General features: G+C 35.1%; 1 protein-coding gene across 1 annotated transcript in view; it reads right to left on the bottom strand.

Annotated features, from left to right (window-relative positions):
- COL12A1 (collagen type XII alpha 1 chain) overlaps positions 1-16,612 on the bottom strand; it is a 121,816-nt gene that overhangs the window by 66,131 nt on the left and 39,073 nt on the right. The window contains exons 14-21 of the mRNA XM_030809319.1: positions 14,817-15,089; positions 5,609-5,875; positions 4,830-5,022; positions 3,585-3,706; positions 1,491-1,640; positions 1,289-1,408; positions 1,025-1,189; positions 301-447 (exon numbers count right to left, since the gene is read on the bottom strand). Of these exons, the coding sequence (XP_030665179.1) occupies positions 301-447; positions 1,025-1,189; positions 1,289-1,408; positions 1,491-1,640; positions 3,585-3,706; positions 4,830-5,022; positions 5,609-5,875; positions 14,817-15,089 (1,437 nt within the window). The remainder of the gene's footprint in view (positions 1-300; positions 448-1,024; positions 1,190-1,288; positions 1,409-1,490; positions 1,641-3,584; positions 3,707-4,829; positions 5,023-5,608; positions 5,876-14,816; positions 15,090-16,612) is intronic.

The following is a 16,612-nucleotide window of genomic DNA, read 5'->3' as shown; positions in this document are numbered from 1 at the left end:
AGCTAGAATTCATTGAGGTGCCATCACGAGAAACATATCAGAAAAAAAAAATCAGTGACCAAAGCAGTGATTCTCAACTGGGGACAGTTTTTTTCTGCAGCAGACATTTGGCAACAACTGAAGATCTTTTTAGTTGCCACAATTTAGGGAATGCTACTGACATCCAACTGGCAGAGGCCCTTCACACTGCTAAACATTTTATAATGCACAAAATAGTTCCCTCCCCCTCACCCAAAAGAATAATTATTTGGCCCAAAATACCAGCAGTGCTGAGGGCAAGAAACTCTGGGCTAAACTTACCTGGACCTTTGACACTGTTACACAAATTAACGGTGAGATCATCCACTATCCTGGAGAGTGACTCAAAATCTGCCACATTGTATGCATGGGTATCATCAGGATCAGTTGCAATCATCTTTAATTCAACTTCATCAGCATTTTTAATACCTTCAAAAATGGATATATACAAATTAAAAGCACTTCTCAGAAAAAAAATTAATGGAATGAAGCAAATGATTTACGGCTTTCTTAATTCATGGCTGCTTTTGGCCAACTATGAAGGTTTAATAATTAGTTAACTAAAACATACATATTATTTTTCTCAATAATAAAACAGAAACGAAGGATAATACAAACTGAAAGCTCTTTTAAATTGGCTTCTTCTAAATGTATCTAGCACCAATTTCCCACCAAAAAGTGTCTCTTCAGTGTTTTTTCTGGAATGTAAAATAATGGATATCAAACATAAACATGGTTCTGTGGAAAACCAAGTAGGAGTTTTTCTGAATCCTATTAATAGCACATTTTTCTTCTTGATCTATTAATTTTCTTTTAAGAAACCATGTAGTTTTGTCCCAAAAAAACAAGAAAAAATGAATTAACTTCCTGGAACATTATTTTGATAAATTATGTGACAGAAAAAAATGGAGTTTTTTTTTCGCGCTTCAGATAAAACTTCTAACTATGAAAATATCCTCAGCACATTTGTAACCCCAGGGGCATCACTGTCCTTTTCAGTGCGTACCAATAGCAAACAGCTCCACTCCCTCATCCTTGAGTTTCTTTGAAGGTGCTTCAACATCGTCTTGTGATTTGCCATCAGTAATGAGCACACCAATTTTTCGAGCTCGAGGTCTCATGCCAGCTTGGGTCCTGAAGTTCTGTTGGCGAATGAAATTCAAAGCCATGCCTAGTGGGATTTTTAAAAGAGAATCAGTCACATCACCATTCAGCCACAAACCTTAACCAGAAGCATGAGCTGAAAGAGTGTCAGACAGTCCTTACTCACCTGTGAGAGTATTGCCTCCTTTGTATGGTAAGTTTGCCACAGCTTGCAACAAGCTCTTCTTGTCTCTGTGCGCATTTAACTGCCACTCTGTTCTGGGATCCCCACTATACTGAGCAAGAGCTAAAATGACACCACTGGCATTAGTGCATGTGAAAGAGCAAGATCAAAATGTCTAAATGGCTCCAATGCTGTCAGAACCTACCAATTTGTACTCTTTTGGGGCCAATGTCAAAGACTTCCACAATACGAGAAATGAAACTCCTCACGGTTCTAAAATTTGCCCGGCCGATGCTCCATGATCCATCCACCAGCAACACAATGTCTGCCTCAGCTCTGGTGAGACACTCCATCCCTGACATGGCAATCACGAGACAAGACAGTAAGAAGCAAATTGTTGGCAAGGGTACTTCCTTGTCACACCTCTGCCACTCCCTGGATCCTCAGTGTTGCCTGTCTCAGTACTATGGTCTAGCTCAGTGATGTGGAGTATAAGACCCTGAAAATATGTCCATCTGATTTATTAACCTCAATTAACAGTCTTAAGAATCAGCAGTTCCTCCCAAGATTATTTCAGTGGCCAATCTTTCCAATCTTTCCTTTATCTTTGACTCGATTTCCTGCCCTCTTTCATAGAACCTGGAGACTTGAATTGAGCCATTGTTGAAAATTTGATGGGCTCACAAATTCAAAGGCTGAAATAAATAAATGAGAATGTATAGCTGTCTAACTATGAAGTACTAATAACTTTAATAAAATTTTAATGTAGTCAAATCATTAGATGTTGCATTCTTCTGCAATATTTAATGGTCATAGCAGACAAAAATGAGATGGACTGATAAAACATGTAAACTAAAAAAAGGTTTTTGTGAGCCAAAAATTGTCTTTTCGAATAGCTAAGCTGTTAGGTAACTACCACATATATATGAAGGATTAGACACATAACTTTTAAAATTATACTTTTTTGAAGTAAAGATATATTTTTTAAACCCTGATATATTACTATTTAGCTATTAATCATTTAAATTTATTATCTATTATGAATAAAAATCAGATAAATACAGATGGTGAAGTTTGCACATTTAAAGAATCAAGAAAGAAGGAAGACAGTTTAGAAAAGTATGCAAACAAATATACAAATTGAGAGCTGTAAAGATAAGCACAAACATTGATACGAAGGAAAAGCTTTGGAAAGAGAAAATAATCCCAACATCCTCAGTGTACAAGCTACAAAATAAAAATATAAGTCAGTTAATATCATCATAAGAGAAACAATAGAACATTAATGCAAACAGCAAGATTTGACACTTGATTTTGTCCACATCCATTTTTTTAATGTTCTCCTTTCCAAAAGCTTATATTACCAGCTATAAATTTTCCAATTTATTACAAGGTTAGCATTTGGTCTTTACATTACAAAAGAAATCATTGGAAAAAAATAAATAATGCTCATCACGCTACAAAATACAAATGTGTCACTCATATATTATATACTATATCAGGATTAAGGATTCCCAAATACTATCCCAAGGAAATAAGCCCTTACAAGCCTGCTCCTGCTCTGCCCAGATCTACAATTTTTTAGCAATAATGAAAACTATCAGAAGTAAACTCTGTCCACCACCTCCATCTCTAAGAATGTTAAAAACTAGCTTTATGTTCATAAAGGCTGTAATTGTGGCAGCGACAGAAAATCTAAGGGGCTTATGTTACCATTTTGCTTCCCAAGTCATAGTTGCTCACCTATTTATGTAACCTAACACTGCTTACCCAGCCCAAATAAAACATTTCTGCAATGACTTTAACAAAAGAAAACTGCATCTTAGTCACTAAAAATAGAAAAAGGTACAATATCTACATTTAGTAAAAACTCATCTTTAAATAATAGAGCTTAATTATACAATAATGCATAATTTTAAATTTAATATTTAAATGCATTAATAAATTTAATGCATAATTTTAAATTACGTGTTATTACATAATTTAAAATTACATTAATAATTACATTACTAATAATTATTAATAATTAATAATTATATATTACTCTTAAAAATAGATTTATGTAATAATTTAAGTATGAAATAATGCAATGCTGATAAAAGAAGTATAAAATAATACTGTCAAAAAGCATGCTTGACTGGATGTTTGAAGAATTTTTTTTGCTAAGTATGTAAATTATTGAAATAAATTTTAGTGTAAAATTTGTATCATTGTTTTCCATTGCATGCTACCCTAACAGTTCACATTTGAAAGAGTTTCCTAAGTTGTTTTCCTCGAGGAATGTAACTCAATTTCTTACCAGAAGATAAAACTGGCATTACAGTTGTGTCGGAAAGAGTTGTCATTTCTTGTCCAACAAGTGGTGAGCTTTCTCCTCCATCAAACATTCCAAAAACATTGACTTTATAGGTGGTACCAGCCCTAAAATGTTAAAGTATACATAATAGCCTGTGAGAACCATAGGGTCAAGTGGTAGCACTTTTTTTTGCTTTGTTAAAGACAGTCATCTTGATTTACAAGTTTTCACTATGAAGAGTTTATAGTGTACAACATTATAAGAGAAGAAAAATAATTTCTGCCACTTTCTCACTTACGCTTACCCTGTGAGGTGTCAAGAGAAACTGGACAGCAAGCATTCCAGAGAACACTAGGAATTCACAGCACTGGTTTCTGTCTTGCCTTTCTAGCAGATGCAGAGTCTCTACCCTGCCTTTCCGCATGTCAGGGAAGGGTCAGACTCTTTATTCTTGCTGTTTCTAAGCAATGGGCTTTAAGAAAATAATGAAGTGCTGTACCTTGCCAGTAACATAAGACGATGCCTAACACAGTGCCTGACACATAGGAAGCTCAATGACATTACTCCCTACTCTGGTAAAAGTAAATCACAAGCATTTATATAGATTTCAATAGTCTTAAATGAATGACTGAAAAACAAACTTCCCAAAAGACTAAACACAGTAGTTCATTCTTTTTACTGTAATGAATGTAGGGTGCTGTTCAAACTGAAACTTCCTTGTTTTTCACTGCACAGCCTGGAGCTGGACCTTTCATGAGCCCAGCCTTGCCCTCTCCTGCCAGCTGGCACCCACAAGGTCCTGCCTTCTTTCTCCTGTATAGCACACTGGAGGGGGATTCACACTCAAGATCTCAGCATGAGTCCCTCAAACCTTGCCAAAAGGTACAGGAACCCCCACACTTCCACATGGCTACAATTTCGGTGACATTGTGTAATAAGAACGTTAATTTCTTAAAAGCGGGGTGTTATTGAAAACACCAATTCTGAGCACTTAATAACAAAAAAAAATTATTAAACATTACAAAAAAATCCTGCTCAGGCCTTAATTCTGTTGCTGAGCCCTGAATCCTAACTTCAACTCCAGCAGCACCAAGCATAAGAAAACAGCTTTAGCTGATTTTAAATACTTTGCTGGCAAACAGACATATAAGGGATATTTGTGTAAAGCCTACTAATTTACAAAAGCTATTCAACCTTTTAAACAAATTAATTTCATCCTTTGATACAAACATAGTTAATTATTCCTACCTAAGTTCCTCCAAAACAACTGTGTTGTCATAGGGTCCAACCACTAACTCTCCCAGTCTTCTGTCATCCCCCGTAGGGTGGAATGTGACTTTATAACCCTTCACTTCCCCAGGGGCAGGCTCCCAAGTCACTCGGAAGCTTGACATGGTTGGGTCAGATGTTTTGAGGTTTCTGGGAGATTTAAATCGAGAAGCTGTAAAGACAAAAAGATTTTTAAAATATTATCTGTAAGACTAGGCTTTGGGGTTTCTTTTTTTTTTTTTTTTTTTTTTTTTTTTGAGACGGAGTCTCGCTCTGTCGCCCAGGCTGGAGTGCAGTGGCGCGATCTCGGCTCACTGCAAGCTCCGCCTCCCGGGTTCACGCCATTCTCCTGCCTCAGCCTCTCCGAGTAGCTGGGACTACAGGCGCCCACCACCACGCCCGGGGGGTTTCTTTTTTATTAGCCCTACAAAAAATGCATATCCATAAAAAGGGTTCAAGTCCGGTAAGCACAAAATAGCATGTTCCATAGAAGTCCAGATAACAGAGTGCTAGCTAAGTAGAAGTGTAAATAATTCTCACAATTCAGATTAGATTTGCATAAGAACATTAACATGTAGAATCATTTTACCAGGAACTAGATTGGTAAAAATAACACGTTAATTAGACATTGTCTAATAATTATAATTTAACTTATTACAGAATCAGTTTTAAACATTTACAAATGAAGTAGACATACCAAAGTCATCTTTTAAATCATTACCTTCTCTCCCCTTCAAAACATAATTATTATTTCGTACCTGTTGTTCCTGATCCTTGCCTAAGCTTTCCTTCTCCCGTCTTGTAAATAGGAAGAACTGTGATGTCATACGTGGTCTGTGGCTGAAGTCGCTTTAATACTGTTGAAGTGACTGTGGGGGGCACCTTAGCAACCATTTGCCTCCCTCCCCCGTGGGGGCGATAGACAACACGATAGTTGACGACTTTCCCTGGGGCTGGTTTCCACGTCACTCTCATTGTGTTTTCTGTTTCTTCATCTACTTTCAGGGTTTTGGAATCTTGAGATACTGTGAGATAAAAGGAAGATTAAACTGTATACCACGTTGAAAAAAATGTATGTCCACCTCTTCATTTATGTGAAAAGAAACTCTCTGTGGCTTCTTAAATACGTACACTGTTCCATTGCTTAGCATTGTAATCTCTCACAAATTCATGATGGCGTGTGAGCCTAATCTCATCGAGAGCTCAGTAAGATGTTTTCGTTTTATCTAGCTAATACTAAAAAATGGAAGTTCATATTGCAGAGATTTCCTATTTGCCTTCTGGAGACTTTAGTAAAGAAAACATCCGTTTCCGGAGATAAGGTTTTAGAATTTTTATTATATTTCCATCTGTAAAGAATTTATCTAGTAATAATGCTGTGGAGAATACTAAAAATTATGAATGCAGGGTTGGACATTTTACTTGGACTTTTTCAGAAAAAGTTGCAATCCATAAATAACTAGCCAGAGTGACTGTAGTTAACACCATGCTTATGATCGCCACGCACATCTCAGACTATGAGCACAAAAGAATAAGAAACTAACACTTCAAAATATTCCAGGGGCTCTAAAGATAAACTGGTATATGCTGAGTATTTCAGAAAGCACTATCTGTAAATAGTGTTTGCTTAATATGTAATCATAATATGTAATTATTTATTAAATTCCATCTTACTAATATTTCACAATTATTAATAACACTATATGAAATAAGTAACCAACAGCCACAAATAACCTACAACATCCTATTTTTATACATAATTAGAGTTCACAAGCAGGACCGTTTTATTCAGTTCAATAATCAGTGTTCAAAAGAACATAAACATGTTCTATAGAAAAAGATTAAGCTAAACAAAATTCAAAATCAGCAAAGAATCTTTCCTGATTGTAAGAGAAAATTTCATGTTCAAGTGGTCAAGAGCCATTTGAAACAACGAAGAAACCTGAAAAAAAAACCTAAGAAAAATAAAACACAATAATTTTCAGACACGGTATCAGTTGGCACAGGACACTGATCCCTAAGAGAGATAAGGAACAAAGGGGAATAGGTTCTATGATTGCCCAGCTATTGCTTGGAATTTCCAGTCCCCAGTAAAAGAAAGCGGGGAATCCAGATGGAGCCTGGTGGCCTCCCTTAATTGTCAAGATGTTGTTGCAAGTCTGGAGGGCCCAAAGCAATAGAGTACTGTGAATGAGAGAGTGCCACAAAGAAAATACTCGGGTCTTCAACCTAGGATAATCAGTGCATGTGTGTAAGAAAACCACCCACAACTAGGGAAAGAACCACCCCAAAGGAGCCCAGGGAACAATTTCTCGAGCTCACACAGGGTTAGAAATGTTCCCCCTACCCAGAAGAGAAAACCTCACAACTCTAGGGACATCATGTAGGATATTTAGTAGGTGATTATCTCAATAATGGGGCAAAATTAGTCCTAAACTGAAACAGTTTAAAAGCAAGTGTCAGATCAAACTATTTCCAAGTAACTTAACTGTATTCCAGAATAAAATTTAAGTATATTTATAAGAACATAAAAATATCTAGCACCCAAGCAAATAAAATTCACAAAATCTGACATCTAATAAAAGTTACAAGGCATGCCAAAAAGGAAAAACTTATGACCTGTATCATGGATTGAAGGTCTCCCACCACTAAATTCATATGTTGAAGTCTCAACCTTCAATGTGATGACATTTAAACATGAGGCCTTTGTGGAGGCAATTTGGGTTTAATAAGGTCATCAGAGTGAGGCCTTAATCTGATCGGCTTGGTGACTTTATAAGAAAAAAAGGAGACACCAAAGAGTTCTCTCTCTCTTTCCACGTTCACAACCTGAGAAAAGGCCATATGAGGACATAAAGAAAGGTGACCGCACACCAGGAAGAGAGCCCTCACCAGAAATCAAACCCTGCCAGACCTTAATCTTCAACTTTCCAGCCTCCAAAACTGTGAGAAAACAACTTTCTGTTGTTAAAGCCACTCAGTCAATAGTAATACCTTTTGTTGTCACAGTCCAAACTAAGACAACACATAATAAGAAGAAAAATCAATCAATAGAAACAGAACTAGAAATGACACATATTACAGAATTAAAAAGGATGTTAAAACACCTATTATAACTATATATCATATGTAATAATGGTAGAAGAAAGATTAAGCATTTTAACTAGAGATATAGAACATATAAAAAAGACTCAAATCAAACTTCTAGAGATAAAATGATATCTAAAATGAAAAATACACAAGATAATATTTACAGCAGATTAGAAAATGTAAAAAAAAAAAGATTAGTGAACTTGATGGCATTATAATAGAACATGAAATACAAGGAAAGAAAAAAAATTTTTTAATGAACAGAGCATCAGTGAGCTGTGTGATAACTTCAAGCAGACTAATGTATGTGTAATTAATTGGAGTATCTGAATAAAGTGGGGTTGTAATAAATAAAGTATTTGAAAAAATAATGGGATGGACTTGTTCAAATTTTATAAAAACCATAAACTCACAGATCCTAGAAGTTTAGTGAACCCCAAACACAAGAAACATAAAGAAACTATACCAAGACACATCATAATTAAATTGCTTAAAATCAGTAATAAAAATAAAATCTGTAAAGCAGCCATATTTTTTTAAAAACGCATAATATGTATAGAGGACAAAGATAAGAATGATAAAGTAGGTAAATTCAATATATGGTTATGATGGTTATGAATTATGCTTCTGAGAGATGAAAAAATATAATTTCAATCAAAATTATATTGGCTGCAATTTTTATTTTTGGGTTTAAAGAAACTAAGAGAACTCTCAGTGAAGTCCATTACTTTCTGAAAATATTAAAATTTATTTCGATTAATCATCAATTCGCTATTATTATTCTCCAGGTAAGTGAACTATTAAAAGGAAAAAAAGTTTGTATTTATAAAATATATATTATTATATAAAAATATATATTATATAAACATATATATATATGTATTTCCAAACAAAAAATCTAAAGACTTTACCTGGAGTTTTGAAAATAGTAGAAGAAAGAATAGTATAGGGAAAAATAATCTATTTGGATTATTAGCATTACCAGTTGTCACGAATATCAAATAAGTTGATGGGTGTCTAACAGTTTTCTAGAAGGGGTTGTGCTACAATACATTTTCTCATCTTTTGTTTCATCTCTTAAATTTTTACTCAGTGGAACAAGACATTCTGTCTCTTACAAAATTTTTAAACCAATTTCACACAACTCAGAATTTAGAAAAATAAAAAGTTAAATCTTATGAATGTTGATCTAAAAAGGAACTTAAGTTTCAAAACAAATGGGATACCAAGCTTTAAAATGTTTCAAAATTTAAACATGTTAATAACAGCCAAAAGTGATATCTCATACCTTGATATGCTTTAATGACCTCACTTATATTCCTGCTTTTCAATTAACTCTTTAAAATAAAGAAACTGAAATTAAATACAGTACAGCATATCTCATCCTAGTTTTAATGGGAAACTGGATTTTAGGGAGAAAAAAAAAAAACCCTTGTTGGTTTCCCATAACCAAACAGCAAGAATTTTTACATCATTGATTGGATACCACATGCCATTAAATGCTGTTACACCCTCTCACATTGTTAAGTTCTTTCCATGTGTTAGTAACTATCACCAGACACTTTCAAACATCCACTGTACCACCGCTAAGCCAGCTGCCATAAATTAGAAGGGCAATAGAAAGTGTCCCTTCTGCTGGCTTTCTAACCCCAATTCATGATTTTCATTGTATCAATGTATTCGTTTCATTGTATCAACAATCTGCATACCATGTCCCTGAGTTTCAGGTGAAAGCAATCTTAAAGACATTCCCAAAATGCCCTCTTGGAAGCATATGTGAAATTCTAGGAGCATGGGCTCGGGGTTCTGCTGAGTTATCCACACCTTAGGATTCCTCTACCATCTAAATAGCAGATCTCACTCAGATTTCTGAAAATACTTTCTAAACAACAACAAAATGGTGGTAGAACAAAGAAAGGTCCATGACTTCTTTCTTATTTACTTAGACATTTCAGCAGTTTTCACATACTGTCGCCCTTTGGTATCCATGGGAGATTGGTTTCAGGATCTCCCATAGAAACAAAAATCGTCACACACTCAAGTTCCTGATATAAAATGGCACAGTATTTGCATAAACCTATGCATATCCTCCCTAATACAGTAAGCCCTCACCTAACGTTAAATAATTTCTTGGAAACTGCAACTTTGAACAACTGACGTAAGGAAACCAGTTTTCCAGAGGTTAATTGATATAAACAAGAGTTAAGTTCCTACATCATATTTCTGATCACAAACAATCACCAAACTTCTCAATAAAAACCAAAACAGTTATCATATGAAACACTGATGTATGTGTGAGCTATATATACATTTAAGAAAGATAAATGAAAACCAATAACATAATTATTCACCCACTTATTCCAGTTGAGGGTCACAGTGGACATAGCCTGTCCAAGTATCTCAGAGCAAAAGGGAGAACCCCATCCTAGGCACCCACACACACACCCACACTCACTCAGGCTGGGACCACGTGGACGTACCAGTTCACCTAACATGCACATCTTTGAAATGTGGGAGGTAACTAGAGTACCTGGAGGAAACCCACAGACATGGAGAGGATGTGCAAACTCCACACAGATGATGACCCCCACCAGGAATCAATTCTTTTTTCTCATCAATGTTATGATATTATTCGAGAACTTGTTGAACTTTAAATCATCTCTGCATTACTTATAATACAATGTAAATGTCATATAAATAATTATTATACTGTGTTTTACTAGCATTATTATTTATTGTTGTATTGTTATTTCTTATTGCTTTTTAAAAAATATTGTCTATCAGCAGTTGGTTACTTTTGCACATGTGGAACCTGAGAATATGGAGGGCCAACCGTAACCTAAAAATGAACATTTCATTCCTGCCAAGTCTGCTCCTTGTTCAAAAGAGGCCTCCCACAGCCAATATCATACTGAATGGGCAAAAACTGGAAGCATTCCCTTTGAAAATGGGCACAAGACAAGGATGCCCTCTCTCACCACTCCTATTCAACATATTATTGGAAGTTCTGGCCAAGGCAATCGGGCAAGAGAAAGAAATAAAGGGTATTCAATTAAGAAAAGAGGAAGTCAAATTGTCTCTGTTTGCAGATGACAAGATTGTATATTTAGAAAACCCCATCATCTCAGCCCAGAATCTCCTTAAGCTGATAAGCAACTTCAGCAAAGTCTCAGGACACAAAATCAATGTGCAAAAATCACAAACATTCTTCTACAACAATAACAGACAAACAGCCAAATCATGAGTGAACTCTCATTCACAATTGCTACAAAGAGAATAAAATACCTAGGAATCCAACTTACAAGGGATGTGAAGGACCTCTTCAAGGAGAACTACAAACCACTGCTCAAGGAAATAAGAGAGGACAGAAACAAATGGAAAAACATTCCATGCTTGTAGATAGGAAGAATCAATACCGTCAAAATGGCCATACTGCCCAAAGTAATTTATAGATTTAATGCTATCCCAATCAAGCTACCATTGACTTTCTTCACAGAATTAGAAAAAACTACTTTAAATTTCATATGGAACCAAAAAAGAGTCCACATAGCCAAGACAATCCTACCCACAAAGAACAAAGCTGGAGGCATCAAGCTACCTGAATTCAAACTATACTAGAAGGCTACAGTAACAAAAACAGCATGGTACTGGTACCAAAAACTTAAAGTAAAATAAATAGACCAATGGAACAGAACAGAGGCCTCAGAAATAACACCACACATCTATAACCATCTGATCTTTGACAAACCTGACAAAAACAAGAAATGGGGAAAAGATTCCCTATTTAATAAATGGTGTTGGGAAAACTGGCTAGCCATATGCAGAAAGCTGAAACTGGATCCCTTCCTTACACCTTATACAAAAATTAATTCAAGATGGATTAAACACTTAAATGTAAGGCCTACAACCATAAAAACCCTAGAAGAAAACCTAGGCAATACCATTTAAGACATAGGCATGGGCAAAGGCTTCATGACTAAAACATCAAAAGCAATGGCAACAAAAGCCAAAATAGACAAATGGAATCTGGTTAAACTAAAGAGCTTCTGCACAGCAAAAGAAACTATCATCAGAGTGAACAGGCAACCTACAGAATGGGAGAAAATTTTTGCACTCTATACATCTGACAAAGGGCTAATATCCAGAATCTACAAAGAACTTAAACAGATTTACAAGAAAAAAACAAACAACCCCATCAAAAAATTGGCAAAGGATATTAATGGACACTCCTCAAAAGAAGACATTTATGCAGCCAACAGACATATGAAAAAAAGATCATCATCACTGGTCATTAGAGAAATGCAAATCAAAACCACAATGAGATATCAGCTCACACCAGTTAGAATGGCAATCATTAAAAAGTCAGGAAACAAGAGGTGCTGGAGAGGATGTGGAGAAATAGGAACACTTTTACACTGTTGGTAGCAGTGTAAATTAGTTCAACCAATGTGGAAGACAGTGTGGCGATTCCTCAAGGATCTAGAACTAGAAATACCATTTGATCCAGCGATCCCATTACTGGATATATACCCAAAGGATTATAAATCATTCTACTATAAATACACAAGCACACGTAGGTTTATTGCAGCACTGTTCACAATAGCAAAGACTTGGAACCAACCCAAATGCCCATCAATGACAGACTGGATAAAGAAAATGTGACACATATACACCATGGAATATTATGCAGCCATAAAAAAGGATGAATTCATGTCCTTTGCAAGGACATGGATCATGCTGAAAACCATCATTCTCAGCAAACTAATGCAAGAACAGAAAAGCAAACACCAAATGTTCTCACTCATAAGTGGGAGTTGAACAATGAGAATACATGGACACAGGGAGGGGAACATCACACACCGGGGCCTGTAGTAGGGTAGGGGGCTAGGGGAGGGATAGCATTAGCAGAAATACCTAATGTAGATGATGGGTTGATGGGTGCAACAAACCACCATGGCATGTGTATACCTATGTAAAAAAACCTGCACATTCTGCATGTGTAGCTCAGAACTTAAAGTATAATAAAAAAAAAATGTTAACTTGGGAAAAAAAAAAGCCCTTTCTGTTCATCAATGTTTAAATCAAGCAATTAGCCAAGAAATATTGAAAATTTCTTAGATGCTCATCTTCTAAGATACAGAGGTTTGTTTAGTTTCTGCCACCATATTTGCTTTCAGCGACAACACATCTCTTGTAGACATTTTAAACTCCAAATAATTATTTGAAGCCTCCAACTTTTTGGAAAAAGACAAAATGGAGGATAATTTTTGGAGGAAAAAAATCCCTCTAAATACGTAATTTCTCAGCCACATGAACTGTATCTGTACTCCTCCAAATAAATTTAGCTTTATGTGTCATATATGACCTAAGTTTACAATACAGCTTCTCTTGACAAGTGAATTTCCTCAAAAATAGAGAATGAATTTCTACCACGTTCTTAAACTACATCAGCCAATATATTCCAGACACAAGATTTTATTTACTACCATAGAAACCAATCAGGTGAATATCTGAGAACTATGTCTTCTCACATATTTAAATTTCCTATAAAGAAGTTGATTTTTAAAAATCTGGTGAATTAAGATACAAATTTAAACTTGAACATCCAACTGAGCTTGCAAATGATAAAAAGAAAACGAACTTAGACAGAAAGATTTTAGTTTAAGGACAACTTAAAATCAGGATATAGGACTTAACTGAAATTGCTCATGGCACTTCTCCCTCTCTCTTCCTTTGCCAGAAAAATCACCAAATTCCTCTACTTCTTTTTATAGAAGGAAATGCATGAATGCCCATTCTTTCTCCTTTTCCTAAAACCTTCCCAAAACAAAAGGATTAAAGTTTTCTCCTACAAATGCTTAGAAATGCCCATGCTTAACAAATGACGTTTGCTTTGGTTTGGTTTCAACTGTTTGTTTTTAATAGATTCTATATTGTTTTAGAGCAGTTTTGGTACAGAGATTGAGCAGAAGGTACAGAGATTGAGCAGAAGGTGCAGAGATTTCCCATGTACCTTTTCCCACCTCCACACACGCACAGCCTCCCCCATTATCAACATCCTTCACCAAAGTGGCACATTTGTTACAACTGCTGAACCTACATTGACACATGATTATCACTTAAACAAATAACTTTTTAGGATAGTGAATTAAGATATCCTGACACATCCTTCACCAGCCAGGTGATTATGATAGGTCATTCATAATTATTTACAAAAAAAAATATTAGTGAGATTGAGGTAAATCTGAGCTATCAGAAAATTGAGTTGGCTTTTGATTTGACCTTACCAAATATAATATGAATAAAATAAAAAATAAAATTAAATAAAAAATTAAAAAACTAAGTTAAATCTTGGTTGTATGAAAATCATAGTTTCAATAGCCACCCATCATTTATCAATCATCTCTAAGTGGCTAGGCACCATGCTGGCCACTTTGTACACTGTTATTTTATACAATCCTCACAACTCTAAGAGACAAGATTTATTATCTGCATTCTACAGATTAGGAAACTGAGGCTCAAAGAAGGTTAAGTAATTTGACAAAGATCATGCAGCTATACAAATGTGCCTGAATTCTCTTTGCTTCACAGTTTCTGGTCTTTTTACTAGCTGGGTATTCTATCTAGTTAATCATTGCAGCAGAAAAAAAAGACAAATATAGGTAGTTGAAAGAGATTCGATATTTCAACATTTGATATACTTTTAGATACTAACCTACTCTGAATTTAAGCCAAATTCTTTAAAGATCCTAATTCCTCAGTCTTCATTTATCATGTAAAGAAAAAAACTTCAAGTGATTAAACTGCATGTCACTTGAGCTGATAACTATTGGGTAGCACCAACACACACCCAAACACACCCATAATGTTACCTACATTCAGTTGTGGCATCTCCAGTCAAAGGTTCTCCTTCTCCACTGCTGTAAGTGGCAAATACTGAAATTCTGTATTTGGTCTCTGGCTGCAGATTTTCTATCATAGTATGAATTGCATCTTCAGGCAGACTTTTCTCTCCAGTGTCAACATCATCATAAAGTGATTTCCATGTGACCCTGTAACCGCGAACCATTCCTGGAGCAGATGTCCAATAAGCCCCAATTGATGTGTCAGTGATGTCTTTAGTAACTAAATCTTGAGGAGAACCACGTTCTAGAACAGAAATTAAAAGGGAATCTTTTTTAAAAATGTCTAGTAGGTATTTAAGTATTAATATTCATTGATCCTGGTAGAGATTCTGACTTGCTGGACTCAAACTCAATTTGTCTAAAATTGCCCATTTCTTCTTTCTGAGTTGTCCATCCTATTCTGTCTGTGGAATAGATTGATGCAATAAAACTTTAGAATTCTATTTGATTCCTACCTCTTAACCTTGCCCTCATATGCCTAGTCAGATAATCTTGTCCTTCAGGACAAGATTGACATCCGAATTTGAAGGAGTATTTGTCTTTAAAAAAAAATTCCAAAGGAAAAAAATGTATCTAAGTCCCAGAATTTTATCACATTTTAGTCTGCCTTGTGACATGGCCCATTGTTCACAAAGATCTTTATTTCCTTACCATGATCTTTTTGTCTCTGATCTAATTTAAATAAACTCAGTTTCAATGCATGATTTCCAACAACTGCAACAATCTCATATCAGTTACAAAACTGAATTCCAACAACGGTTTCTTGGTGAAACTTTTATTTGCTCATGCAGTTTAAAATGTAGCAGTGCAAACTTCCAATATAGCTTAACCCTAACAAACTAAAAACAACCAATTCTTCTGGAAAACTTAAAAGTGATTAGTCACCAAAATAAAACATACCACTTGTTCTAGCTGATCAAAAACGTCTGCTACTAAATTTTGGCTCTTTCATTCAAAAAACATACAACCCAAGTGGAAAAATATGGAAACCTCAACTTAATAGGAGGCACAGATATCTTTCAATAAAACCCTCACTGTCCATATTTTAAATATAAGATAAATATATACAGGTCACTTTATATTGTCTACCTTTACTGGGGTTTATGCCACAGTATGACATAAATACAAAACTATCTGCTTCCCAGCATACGTTTTACCAGTAATTGTTGTATATTCAAGCAAATGATATATAATGCTCTTACAAGAATTTTAAAAACTATTATTTTACTTGAAGAGTAAAAATGAATATCTTAAAAGCAGTCATAATTTAACAATTTTATTTCAACACAAAAAGTAAAGGTAACAATGAATGAAAAAGAAATCTAGGTGGACAAAAACCTATCATATATGGTGGATTTAGAGAGAAAAAATAAATGAAACGGAAGCTGGGCAGCCTACCAGACCCCAAGCCCAAATGGAAAATTCTAACTCCATTATAAATAGCTTTAACTGCTGACAGCACATCTCATCCCTGGAAGGAAATTAGTTACATATTTCACTGGAACAAAGAATACTTATTTTTAAGAGCACATTGAATTTTTTCCCTCAGCTCTTGAGGCTAATTCCCATTTGAAAGTCTTCTTTAGCTGTCTTTACTATGTAAATGGTCATACACCTTTATATTTTCTCTACTTGGAATATAAAAGTACAATTTAAAACTGTTCGTTTTATTTGGTTTGGTTGTGGGTTTCTTTGTTTTGTTTTTTATTTGTTTTGATAATTGATATCCCAACAACTAATCTCTAAGTTTTAAATGTACAGCACGTT

Source organism: Nomascus leucogenys, chromosome 3 (genome assembly GCF_006542625.1).
Source record: "Nomascus leucogenys isolate Asia chromosome 3, Asia_NLE_v1, whole genome shotgun sequence".
NCBI classification, from domain to species: domain Eukaryota; kingdom Metazoa; phylum Chordata; class Mammalia; order Primates; family Hylobatidae; genus Nomascus; species Nomascus leucogenys.
This window is presented reverse-complemented; position numbering and strand designations above follow the sequence as displayed.